This window comes from Cygnus atratus, chromosome 17 (genome assembly GCF_013377495.2).
Source record: "Cygnus atratus isolate AKBS03 ecotype Queensland, Australia chromosome 17, CAtr_DNAZoo_HiC_assembly, whole genome shotgun sequence".
In the NCBI taxonomy this organism is placed as follows: domain Eukaryota; kingdom Metazoa; phylum Chordata; class Aves; order Anseriformes; family Anatidae; genus Cygnus; species Cygnus atratus.
Window position 1 is genome coordinate 4,221,293 of NC_066378.1, and position 13,093 is coordinate 4,234,385.

The 13,093-nt window shown below is 56.9% G+C and overlaps 1 protein-coding gene across 2 annotated transcripts in view; it reads right to left on the reverse strand.

Annotated features, from left to right (window-relative positions):
• The window catches only part of MSI1 (musashi RNA binding protein 1), a 30,103-nt gene extending 17,580 nt beyond the window's left edge, over nt 1-12,523 (reverse strand). Inside the window, exons 1-6 of one of the 2 annotated variants that reach the window (XM_035556699.2) lie at nt 12,330-12,523; nt 12,009-12,049; nt 11,787-11,868; nt 11,588-11,672; nt 6,870-6,911; nt 5,195-5,287 (exon numbers count right to left, since the gene is read on the reverse strand). In XM_035556699.2, coding sequence (XP_035412592.1) covers nt 5,195-5,287; nt 6,870-6,911; nt 11,588-11,672; nt 11,787-11,868; nt 12,009-12,049; nt 12,330-12,388 — 402 coding nt within the window. In that variant the 5' untranslated portion in view covers nt 12,389-12,523. The remainder of the gene's footprint in view (nt 1-5,194; nt 5,288-6,869; nt 6,912-11,587; nt 11,673-11,786; nt 11,869-12,008; nt 12,050-12,329) is intronic. The other variant, XM_035556700.2, reaches the window with a different exon arrangement.
• Between the last annotated feature and the right edge of the window lie 570 nt (nt 12,524-13,093).

Consider the following 13,093-nt stretch of genomic DNA (forward strand, 5'->3'; position numbering starts at 1 on the left):
CATGCAAACTGCCATTAAACCCAGCGCGCGAGATCCGGTGTTTGTTGCCTTGGTCAGGACAGCACTGGAGTCATCGCCTGAGTGAGATCTCAGAATCTGTCTTAAGCAAACGGTCCAGAATTTGGACTGAGTATTAGATGGCAACCTAAAGGTCAGAATCGCACTCAGACCTCAGCAGATTTTTCTTTCTTGTTTGCTTCCAGGATATTTTTAGAGAGCAGGTCTCTCTCTGGGCACGATCTACCGCACTGAGAGACGGAGGTTTCGTGACCAACTCATCCAAATATGCAGATCACCTGCAAGCCCAGGGACAGATGCAGACTGTTTTTAAGCACTTTTCAAGCACTCTTGGAGCCTCAACTGATTAGTGAGTCATGCAGAAGCATCATTGTGAATATATTTTTTTGCACTTCTGTTTCACTAAATGCAAAAGCACACAAGAAACACCAGACTTGGGCCCAGGCCCCCGTTTCTTCCAGCACCTCTGCACTCCTAGTTTCTGAAAGGAACGACTTCCCCCCTAATGACAAACGAGACTGGCTGCACCGCGTTAGAGCAGCGGCCCACATTGCCCAACACTCCCCAAGATACAGACAAACAGCAAGCACCTTTGGAAGAACAGAAGGAGAAGGGAAAGATATTATGACAGACCCCAGGATACTCCCTCGGCTTCCAGCCAGTTGTGATTCAGGGATTTCCCAAACCTGAAGGGGTGTCTGTATCTTTACCAGGCACTCCATGAATTTGTCCTATCATCTTGGAGCCTATGTAAATTTCAGCAACAACATCCTAGGGCAAAGATTTCACAGCTTAGATGAGCTCCATGACAAAAAGAGACCTTACCCGTTTTGAGCCTCTTACCTTGTAATTTATTTGACCCTCTCCACCCCAAAACCTCGTCAGACCAACCCTTGGAAAAGAAAGATGATCCAAAATAATTCTTCCCTTATTACTTTAAATAAATAACTTTGCCTATAAGCTCAGAGACCCAACAGCCCAAAGAAATTTCTCTGATGGTCAGCCCCTTCATCCTCAAAAAATAATACAGAGCAACATGTTCCCACAGGTTGAAGCAGAAAAGGAGGAAGCTGGGACTCAAGCTCCCGAGGCATCCTCATACGTGCTGAGCAAGACAGAGAACTAGCTATGCCTGAGGTGCTGGGTACAAGATATCTTTCTCCTCTCTTCCTGTTTCAGGTTTCAGTGAGGGTGGTAGCCTGAATCTAGAGAGGATATTGAAATATTTCCTTGTGAAGCCTCAAGATCTCCAACACTCCACCTTAGGCCGAAACACTTGGCCACCCATACTGTGAATGCAATTCTTTCCTGGACTTCTATCCTAAAGTTGAAAAAAAATCTTCTCTTTAGAAAGCATGTGCATGGTCTCATCTTGCATCTCAGAAACACTTGAGTTTTGGAGCCAGAAGTATTTCCTAGAGATCCCACTATGTTCAGCGCCCTAGCAGCTGCACCTGACAAACCAAAGCTGGCTTGAGAGCACTTCTCAGTCACTCTTACTGTACTAAAACAAATAAACAAAAAGAAAACCACTTCATATTTTTCCTCATGAAAACATCAGCCCATATTTTTCATTTACAGTTTTGGAAGGGGAAAAAAAAAAAAAAAAAGAAAGCTGTCCTTTGAACCAGAGAAACTCTCACACTGTATTTGGGATCCTCTTTGAAGCTTCACTTTTTTTCCCCTGTCAAAACCAAGCATTTCAATATGAAGAATGGGGGTGCCATCCTCTCCATTTCTTCCTTTAACCCTAAGTAAAGCTCAGGGATTTCCTTCTCACACATTTTCATTTTTCTTTTGTCACTTCCATTTTACGAGGCTCAGAGAAGGTTTTGGACTCAGCAAGGAAAGAAAACAAAACAAAAATAGGTCAATAAGCAGAAATGACAAAATGGAAAGTCAGACTCAGTGATCTTGTTTTCTGAAATGGGAAACCGTTTCATTTCGAGCCCAACCAAACTTCCATTTTTTTTTCCCAGCTAATGAACATACAAAGCTCCAAGTGTTGCTCTGATCTGGGACACACCAATACCAGCTACCTTGGTAGACTTGTGAACTGCAGTACACAAATTTGGATGACAGAATGTTACAATAGTCGTATTTGACCCTGTCTGTACTGCAGGCCATAGCACTTCCTCTCCTAATTCCTACAGCACGTACATGCTTTCTGGCTGGACTAGAGTGTACTTTTCAAATAGCATCTCTCCCGATTTAACGGCTTCAAGCGGTGGCATACCTACCCCACGCTTAGGCTTGCAGCCTCAGGGCTACCTAGAAGATAACCCCCATGCAAAGCCGCGCAGCTGTCCGTGCACCCTTGTCCTCTGAAGCAGAGGATGGCCTCTCACCGAAGCTGAGATCCAAACTGAGCCTGCCTTCGGATTCACAAAGGTTGACTAAAGAGCACAGCCAGGAGCCTGGTAGCTCAATACTGAGGAATCAGGACAGCGTGACTTGTGCTCCCCTCTCCTTCCTCTCTAGGATCTAACCATGGCTGTTCCCACAGCTTCCTGAACAGGCAGGAGGAAAGAAGAATGATTTTTGTCCCTGCCAGATCCTGGTAAAACTAGTTGCTCAGAAGAAGGGGGCACAGAGACAAAGCCATTTCCTTGGAGGGCGCGTCCTCCAAGAAGGGCATCCTTAACAATTCTTTTCCAGCCAATCCCAATCCGACTCCAGCAGACGTACTGTCCCAAGTGACTTAGACAACATTTCTGTTTACACAACAGAGGCTTTCCACCATGAGGCTCACCTGACTGAAGCTTCACCTCTCGCTTAAAGATGCCATAAATTAAGGAGATGGAAGACCACAAAATCAGGTGCCAAGCGTACCTCTGAAGAAGGGATCCTAGGAAACCTCTGAAATCTAGGAGGCCCCGAGTATCATAACAAAGAGCCTGTGAACCAAAGTCATGCTCTCCGTAAGAATGACTCACATCTGAAATTGTGGGCAACAGGCTTTTCTTAGCCCTAGAAACCACAGAAGCACATTCAGAGCTCAGAACCCCAGTGCTGATGGCCACAGAGGCTTTCCTCTGCAATGTGTGCTCCCACCGATCCCCCGGTCAGCCACACGGAACTACCAACTGCAGGGAATTTCTCAGGGAACAGTTTTCCTGGCCTTCGATGAATTATTTGAGGCTTGGCCTGGAAGATGGTTAAAGGCCAGGGAGCATGCTTCGTGTTAGAGCTCTGAGGAGCCTCTGCTCAGCTGAAACGGCCCGATGAGTCAGAAAACAGCCCCAAAACCAGTGAATCAATGTGACCAGCCCTGACCTCTCCCCATGGAAACTCCCGAGAGCCGAGAGGCCAGCTGCATCGACCTAACGCAGACTTTGAGCGCCGGATGTCGGCCGGGATGCTGGCTCTTGGGCAATGAATGCACTGAGCTGTGCAGAACTCTCCCTTCTGCCCAGTCTTAAGAAAACAATCTGACACAACCGCTCCTTGCCAGTCTCCTGGTGCAAGGTCAAGACCGTCAACACAAGACCGTTAAACAAGAGGAATATAACAGGATTAACACTCTAAAAGAACTGGAAAGTACTTCTCAAACTGGAGCAACAAGATCGTAACTGCTTGTAAACCGAGTACTACATGACATGTTTCTGCTTCACATTAACAAGGGTACAGTTCAGTTTAAAAGGGGATTACACCCAAGACATTTCAGCTTCCTATCGAACCCATCCAGCAGTAGAAGCACAGAAACACATGCTGCTGACAGCCTTCAGACACAGACACATGGACAACACCACCTTTCGTGGAGCCCTTCAGTGACACCATGTAAAAGCTCCCAGAGACAAAACAGAGTTCGGTTATTTCCAACAGAAAATAAAAACCACACAGAGCTTATGACTCTCAGACACGAGGATTTGTGATGACTTTTGCCATTATCACTCTCTTAGGGCTAAACAGAAACAGAAAGAAGTCTCATCTTGCAGTCATGACAGCACCCCAGGCACACACAGATCTGACTTTTGAAACTGAGCAGAGGTACTCAACAAGCACTCGTTCCAAATTTTCTACCCAAAAGCTCCAATGATCTGGCAAAACTGATTTCAAAGCTCCCCTCCTTTTCACCTGCTAACGTTCCTTAAAGTAGCATCACCCTTTTGCATCATCTTTCAGAAGAAAAGGAATACTAAAGCCTTCATCCCTCACACTCTTCACAGCTCCTGTGGTACTTCGTTCCACGTCCAGGATGCTAGCAGCAACATCCTGGCCAGATTATCACGCAGCAAACCGCGCTCTGCCACCCTGGCCAGGTGGGAAGACCCCAACAGCTACTGTTTCCAACTCTTCCTGCCCCAAAGAGCTAAGAAACACAACACCACTGAGCAACAGTGAACTAGACACAGTGCCCTGCCTCAGAAGCGACCACATTCAGTATTTGGCTACAATGATCTCCACCAGTTCCTAACTTCATTAAAATTAGATCCTCCAGTCTAATACTGTTGCTCCTGAGGAGGCCCACAGCCTCCTGATGCAGCCAAAAGGCCAAGGCTGAGCCTCCTCCATCCTCCAGCTCCGTTGCGACCAGTGATTTGCACACCTGGCTGTCACGGAGCAGGGGCACAAACAACTTCAATCCACAGAAGCCTACTCTCCCCCGAGCCACCAGCCGGCACAGAAGACCCAGGCCAACACGAGGGACAGCCAACATGCCAGATTTTCTCCCAACATCCAAAACCAACATCAGCACCTGCCCAAGACTCAGCAGGAGAACTTTCGGGGCCAAAAGGCTTATATTTAATAAGGGATCACAGAAATATCAATCACAAGGCTTGGAATTAGAAACAGGCCAAAAACCACGGGTTTGATGCTGCAGCAGCCCTGTTAAGAGTGTCTACACTCTTTCCTTCAGCGTTTGAACAAACTGCAAGTCTGTGGGACCAAAATGCCCAACAGGCCTCTGGATAGGGAAAAATGGAAAACCATTTCCCATAGCCCAGGTCCCAGAGACTCCAGAAACAAGCACAAGCTCTTTGTTTCAAACCAACACAGGGCTAAGTCCGCTACAAAGACATTACAGCTACCCAACCTCTGTAACCGACCTTCGATTTACTTAACCCCATACAAAAGCCTCGCAGGCTCCTAACCCCGCCTCCAAAAAAGTTCAGAAAACTCCCGTTCGCCCCAGAAGCAACAGCTTTGATCCGATGCCACTCGAGAGACTTACCTTCCCAAACTGCTCAAAGTACTGTTTCACATCCTCCACAGTAGTGTTCACTGACAGACCACCCACAAATATCTTCTTCGTTCGGGTCACCATCTGGAAAAGGGAAGGACAGGAATTCACCAAATAAACCGAGAGCAAAGCGGAGAACGGGGCTCAAAAGGCCACGAGCTCACCCTCTGCTGCCAGCAAGCGGCTGCCCCTTTGCGGCAGCCGAGCTCCAGCCCTCCCGCAGCACCCTCGGCGCGGTCCCACGGCATCTCCCTGCACGCGCACACCAGCTCACCAACACCTCCTCGGACAGCAGGCTCCAGCCTTCGCCGAGCCGCTGCCGCTCCCGTGGTGCCCCCAGACCCCGAGAAGCGGGGCGTTGCTTCCCCAGCCTTCACCCGAAGACGTCTGCTCTGCTTCCCCCGGGGCCAGCACAGGCAGGCTCCCCGGGCTTTGCCATCCTGTCTCGCAAACCGCACAGCATCCAGTCTCGCATGGAGGAAGGCCCATCGTGCACCTGCTCCCCACTCACTTAAAAGGAGCCCGGACGAGTCCCAGTTAGATCCTGTTTTGCCTTTGCAAGGAGGCAAAGACCCCTCTGCCACTTCTCACTCGTGCCACTGGGACAAGGGAAGAAGCGAACTGCCCTGAGAGGGGCCGCTGCTGCCAGGCAGAGGCACGCTGACGTCCTTTGAACTGGCTCTCCAGCTGCATCCTCCCCTTCGCTGCTTGGCTACACCCCTGCTCTCAGAGGAACACATGGTCCTAATTACCCCAAGGAGCATGGGGCTAATCCGCAGCAATTCCCTGCCTTGGAGAGCAGCCCGTTCTAACACTAAAGCACCTTCTGTCACCAAACTGCTTAATGGAATTAACCCAATTCCTACCATGTGCTTCCTGGCTCCAGTTACTCGGGATACCTGCTCACCAATTGTTCTCAGGGCCCGACCCCCCTTACTTCCCTCCCAGCACCAGCCTCCGCTTCCCTCTGTGCCTCCCTCCAGCTCCTCTTCCCGTGACAGCACTTGGAATCAAGATAACGAACTTTAAAACTCCCACCCAAGAGCAAACCTGACGGGACACCCAAAGCCTAAAAGCAGTCTCCAGCCTGCTGGTGGCTCCTCGGTTGAAAGTCTGGCTGCACACCTGGACAGAGCCCCTGCAACTGCTCACTTCAACGCCAGAGCCTCTCGCAGCTAAGGTCCAACACCTTCTACCTTTGCCTGTGCCGAAGCACACAAGGGCATTTCACAAAATGAAATCCTTTAAATCCTTTACCCCGTCCCTGCCATACACTTGTTCACACACAGATGCGCGCGCGCACGCACACCCCCCCACCCTTCTCTCCTCGTGTATCACAGCATGGAGCTGTTCTGTGTCTCCTGCAGCTTCAGGACACTGCCTGCAACCTCAGACGGCCGAGGCTCCCCCTGCGCAGAGTGCATCTCAGCGCTTCTAACCTTTGCACCCTGAAGTACAACCAAGGGGCCTGCTGGTTCCTCCAGCACCGCAACCCCCCAGCACTGCACTGCACGCCTGACAGCCGGCTCAGATCATGCCCCACACGAGTCCTGAGCAAACCCCAGGGAGCGACTCCGCCACACGCGCTGGCAACCTCGCGCAGGGGACAGAACCTCACCACCACGACTCGCCGCATCGGAGGGCCGAGGGCCGCCGCAGTACCTACCTTGGGCTGTGCTCGGCGGGGGAACGCTACCTTCGGGTCAATCTGAAAGAGACGTTGGAAAGGAGAGGTGAGCACGCTTTTGCTGCCTCTTTACAAACGCAGGATTTCCTCCGTGCGCACGGCCGTCTCTGCCCACGTGGCACACCTTGCTAAAAACCCAGAGCATCTACCTGAGGAGCACAAAACGAAGCAGGCCGCAGACATCTTCCCCCGCTCGGTAAGGTGCAATCCACGGAGACTACAAGTCCCAGCATGCAGCGGTCCGGCTCGGGCTGAGCGCTGGCCAGGCGGCACCCGGAGCCCGTCACGTGCTGGGATTAACGGGCTGGGCTGCACCCTCCCGCCCGGCCTGCCCCCGGGTGCCCCGCATCGCCGGCGTCGCGCTAAAAGTGCTTCCTTTTGCCTTTTTGCTCTCCCTTTCACTCTACCTCCAAGCACAGAGCTCACCTGGTTAGTAACAGGACGGAAAAGAGGCGGCGCGCGAGAAGCCAAACACATTTCACCCTGCAACAGAGGGCGAGGCAACAAAAGAGCCGCCAGGAGGGTACAGAATAAACCCAGGAGCCCAGAGCCTCCCGTGGCAGAAGCGCAGGGGCTGTGGCCGCGGGGCAGCGTGCCGCCCCTCTCCCGTGGGCTGCAGCGCGCACAATGAAGCCGTGCCTCCCCTCGGCGCGCTGAGCCCTCCTTTGTGCCTGCTCAGCCGCCGCACGGACCTGCCGCCACCCAGGTGCCGTGTGTCCTGCTGGGGTCAGCGCGGCCGAGCGCGCGCTGCGTCGGCCTCCCACCGCCACCACGAAGCCGGGGCGACGCGAACGCAGCCGCACGCCCAGCGCCCATGGAGCCCGCGCTCCTCCTCTGCCTCCACCTCTTTCTTTATCGCCTATTTTTACAGCAACTCCGGTGAAGTTACATCACGGCGGGGATGATCCAGACCTACAAATCAGCTTAAGGAGACCCGCGGTACAAGCAGGGCTGGCTCGTCCCCGCGCCTGGCCGGGCGTGCAGCTGGGAGGGCAGCCCAGAGCATCGTCCCACCAGCCCAAAAGGAAGCTGTGTTTCTCGACCGCCTCCCGCTGCTTTGTTCAGCCTTGCAGCCTGGCCGCCCTCCCGTCCCGCGCCCTTTCACTTGTCACGCAGCCCCGGAGCTCAGCCTCCCCGGGCCCTTCCACCAGCTCCTCTCCCTGCCTTCCCCACCTCCGTCCTGACTCACGGCCTGCAACATAAATAAACTCGGCACCTAAGCAAACAGAGGCAAAAGTGAAGAGTACAAATAAACTCAAAAATAAGCCTCCCTCCCCAGGCTGCGAGCAGGCAGATCAGAGGACCCTCTGGGTGCCTCTCTGGGGTATCTGAGCCGTGCCCCCTCTCCCCGCACACACGCACGCACGCCCTGCCGCTTCCCGGCCAGCGCAGGCACCCACGGCGAATTTTGAGGACGGGGGACGGCAGGAGAGCAGGAGGTTGATGGCAGATAATAAGCAAAAACAATAATCTACTGTCTTTTACTTCTCAGCCAGTGTCATTCAGCTCCTGCCAAGAAGATGCTTTCACACTCAGCAATGCTAAGCTCGGCCTCATTTTCTCATTACCCTGAGTGTGAGCAACTGGGCAGAGATAACGCGTCCTCCTGGCTGGAGGGAGCAGGCAGTCGCTGCACGAATTCTTCTGCACAAGCAGCTATTGTTGCAGGTAGAGGGAGGCCCGGGCGAGCGGCTGAAGGGGCAGCCCTGGGAACACGCGGAGGAGAGCGAGTTCAGTGCCGGCCTCAAGTTACTAAAAGCGGACTGCTCCTCGGTGGCAGGAGGCTTTCTAATTAAAGCAAAAGCACCGGTACCTTTTTCCCCCCTCGTTTCTGGTGTTAAAACAAACAGCCCCAGAGGAGTTGTGTTTCAGTGTCACCCGCTGACGTCACGGATCCTTTTTACAAACCTAGATAGAAATCTGCTGAGAGTAAGAGCATTCAGAACTGCTCCAATTGTATCCAAAAAAAAAAGAAACAAAAAACCCTTTATCAGGCTACGGCAAGTGGAAGTCAACCGAGCACAAACCGCTTTCACTTCACCCCACGAGGCTGTAGGGACGAGGAATCCCCCTGATGTGGGGCACCTGCCGGTGCAGGTGCACGGGGGGCTCCTCAGTAACACTCTCCATGCCACCAGCTACCATCCTGCAGCTCCTGCGCGAACCTGGCTGGCATCGGTGCCCCAAAGCAGGGCCAGGGCAGGGCAGGACCCACGAAACCTGACGGCTGGGTTCGTTCCTTCATCGCACCTCCACGGCTGCCCTCCCTCCATCAGCCGGCGCTGCCCCCAGAGCCACGCTCTCCACCACAAAAGACAAACCCAGCAAAAAGTCAGGAACGGCAACAAAGAAACGAGCGAGTGACCCAGCACCACCAAGCCTGCTCTTCCCCCAGACAGAAAGAAGAAGCTCAAGGCAGAGGCCAGCTGCAGCTTTACAAAGTCACGCAAATCTTTTACCTTGAGACTGCCAAGCCAATTCTCATATCAAGCATTTCCATAAATAACCCCGTGGGCTGCTGCTATCTAGCTTACAAACAAAGAAAAGTCTCAAAAGCACAAGCTTTCCCCGGAGAATCAGGCCAACAGTGCTCGTTAGGGTAGGAAGAATTGGAAAACAATGAAGCAACAAGTTGGGCAGACACCGTCGATCAAGTGTTGTTTACCAGGAGACACCGAGCCTCGAGAGAAGGCTGCCCTTTCAGGACACCAGGCCTTTTCCTCCAAAGTTTCTCAAAACCCTAAATTAGGATTCAGATGAGTTTGTGTCATTTAACCCGTGACTCACAGCAGTTCCAGCTCAGCAGGGAAAAGGCGCATGGAGGCTCCATGCGGCACCAACCTCTCACCTGGCAATTACCGGGCAAAATACCCCAAAACACCTGACCCGGCTGAAAACCAACCAGCGATAAAAACCAAAAAGGACGGGGAAGAGGATCAAAGTTCCTAACAAAGGAAGGACCCTGGCGAAACAGCCCCCATGCTCTCTGCCGCGCCGGCAGGGCGAGCGGAGCAGATGCGGCCGGGAATTTCAATGGCCGGCTGGTCCCCACGCGCCCTCTGCCACCAGGCCGTCTGTTCCTGCAGCACCCACCCACCCCTTCCCTTCCCTTCTTTTCCCTTCCCTTCTTCTCCCTTCCCTGCCCTCGTGGGCCACGGAGCAGTGTTGCGGAGGCAGCGGTGGTTCAGAGAAGAATGGAGACCCAGGATTTCACCTCGCTCCCGGCCCCAAGCACCGTCAGGATCGCTGCCACCCACCGCTTGCCTTTCCAAGAGGGGTCCACGCCAGCCCGCGGGCTGCTGACGGGACTGGCTGATCAGACACCGTGTTTACACAGGCTAGCAAAACAGAAAGAGGGAAAAAAAAAAAAAAAGAAAAGAAAAAAAAGAAAAACCTGGGTCCTCCTCAAAATACTTTGTCGTAACCCTGCCCCAGAGCAAAACTCCCTTTACATCCCTCCCAAAGGAGGAGGTTTGGGGTCCTGGGGACCCAGGCCTGGCCAGGAAGGCTGGGAGAGGTTTAACCCCGAGCTCCCAGGGGGAGGAAGGACCTGTGCACATCAAAGGGAGCGATCCAGGCGGTTAAACAGGAACAGACACAGATCTCGCTGCAACTCGCACCGTAAACCCGCAGAAAGGGGGTCTTGCTCTCCCGCCCCCTCCGTTCTGCCGAGATAAAGGCAAGGATGCCCGAGCCACGCGCTGGAAATAAAGTTGTGTGTTTGGACTCCTCGGCCACCCATGCCCGGAACAGGAACGTCGTCGCCGTTCGCCATGTCAGCCCCTCGCAGCCCCTGCCGCTCCCCAGCCCTACCCTCACCTTCACCCCCGGGGCAGCAACGCGGAAAAGGAATCCAGGGGAAGGGAAGTCACCAAAACTGCAGAGCAGGGACCTCCCACTCAGACACCTCTCACCCCCACCCCCCCAAAACCGAGCCCGCACATCTCCCGAGCACCACAGATTTGCGAGGCAGGACTGGGTACCATCCGCCTCCGGCCCTGGGAGCCGCCAAAATCTCCCCGCGCGCCCTCCCGGGGGGCTCTCAAGCAGAGAGCCGGAGCCACGGCCGCTGCTCCAAGAGCCCGCCGGTGGCCCACATGGGCGGGCGCTGGCCACGCTCGGAGACAATAAAGTCCTGAACCTCCGCGACCGTTACCAAAACTTCGCCTGGGGAAAGCCGTGGGGCGCGAGGACCGAAGGCTCCCTGCCGAGGGGCAAGCACAGGCCGCCGCGGCCGCAGGAAGCGGGGCCTCGGAGGCTGCGAGGAGGGAGCAGCGCCGGGGGCACGGCACCCCCGGGGAGCACGAGGGGCGGCTCCCTCTCTCCCCGAGCACCCGCACGGCCGTCCCCCGGCATGAATCCTCGCCCCCAGACGCGCTCAGGTGTCCCGGCGTGGCAGGGGGCCGCGGTGGCTGTGCGGAGGGGCCTTGCAATCGGCGGGCAGGAGGACGACCGCCGCCGGGATCCGCGGATCGATGCCCGGACATTGGGTCAGCGGTCAATAGCGAGCCCGGAGCTCGGGCAGCAGCTACGCTACCAGCTGATAAGTGAGGTGGAGAAGGGGCCGATCAATCTTTATCAGTAATCGATAGTTTACAACCTCTAACTGGAAATCAAACACCGCAATCGATGGCTGCTCTGAGCACAGCCGAGCTCCGCCGGCAAATGCACCCCTGAGATGAGAGAAGTCATCTCACCGTCTTGGAGTCCAGTTCATGTCTGGATTGGGCCAGAACCTTGTCGACGCCAGCCTGGTCCATGAACGTGACGAACCCGAAGCCCCTGAGCCCCGCAGCCCGGGCAGGAGAGGGGATGCGGAGAGAAGAGAGAAAGTTGGTTAAAGTGGCGGCCGGGCCGCGGCGGGGGCGAAGGGAGGAGCGGGCCCGGCCTCCTCACCTGGATCTCTTTGTCAGCGGGTCCCGCATCACCAGGCACTCCTTCACCTCGCCGAACTGGCTGAAGTACTCCCGCAAACCCTCTGCAAGCACAGCGCCCACCGTGGGTGTCCCGGCGCGGCCCCGCCGCCGCCGCCGCCCCCCCGACCCCAACCCCGGCCCCGCCGCCCCCCCCGGCCCCCACCGGGCACCGGCGGCAGGTGCGGGGCCGCCGGGCGCTCACCTTGCGTGGTCTGCCAGCTCAGGCCCCCGATGAACATTTTGCTGCGGGAGGAACGGGGACAGCCGTGAGCGGGGCCGCGCCGGGGGGCCGCCGAGCCCCGCGGGGGTGGCGGCGGCGGGGCCGGGCGGGGAGGGGAGGGCGCGGATCGGCCATGTTGGCACCGCCGCCGCCGCCGCCGCCGCGCCTGCCCGGCCCGGCCCGGCCCGGGGGGAGGAGGCGGCCGCGATCGGCACCGGGACCGGGAGCTTGGGGGGGGGGGTTAAAGGGGAGGGGGGGGTTAAAGGGGGGAGGGGGGGCGGCAGCGGCCGCCTGCGCCGGTACCAGGGGTCGTGCGGGGAGTCCGGGGAGGCGAGGCCGGGCTGGCTGCCGTCTGTCTCCATTCGGACCTCTTCTCCCTGCGAGGAGCGGCGCCGCACTCCCGGGGCAGATGAGCGCTGGAAAAGGGGCCGGACGGACAGGCCATGCTGCCCCCTCCCCCGACCCCTCTCCGCCGGGCGGGGAGGGAGCGAGGGAGGAGGGCCCGGCGGGCACAACCTGCCCGGCTCCTCCCACCCCCGCCGGGCTCCGCACGCATAAAACCCGCCGGCGGCGCCGGGGCCGAGCACCGGGAGCCGCGCCCGGAGCGCACCGGGGGGAGCGGGGCGGCCCCGAGCGGCCCCCGGCCCCGCTTTGTCCCCGCCACCTGCGGCGGGGCCCCGGACAAAGGCCGCGGGGCCGCCCCCGGGCGAGGACGCCGCCGGGCCGGGCTGCTCGGAGCCCCCCGAGCGGGCAGCGGGGGGGATCGAGCCGGGCCTGGGCTGCCACGGTGGGACCCCCCCGGGGGGCGGCGGCCGCCCTCGGGTCTCCCAGCGGGGCCGCGGGCACCGGGCAGCCCCCGCGGCTCCTTCCCGGGCCCCCGCGGGCGGCAGGATGGGGGCAGCGCCCAGCCCCTGCCGCGGCCTGAAAAGGACCCGCTGGCAGCACCGAAGCGTGGGCACGCAGACCCCAGCCCGCGCCCTCCTCGGCCCTCCGTGGGCGGCGGCGCGGCGGCCCCCAAGTCACCCAGCAGATCCCTCGCTCCTGCGAACGAACAGGCTCGTGCCAAG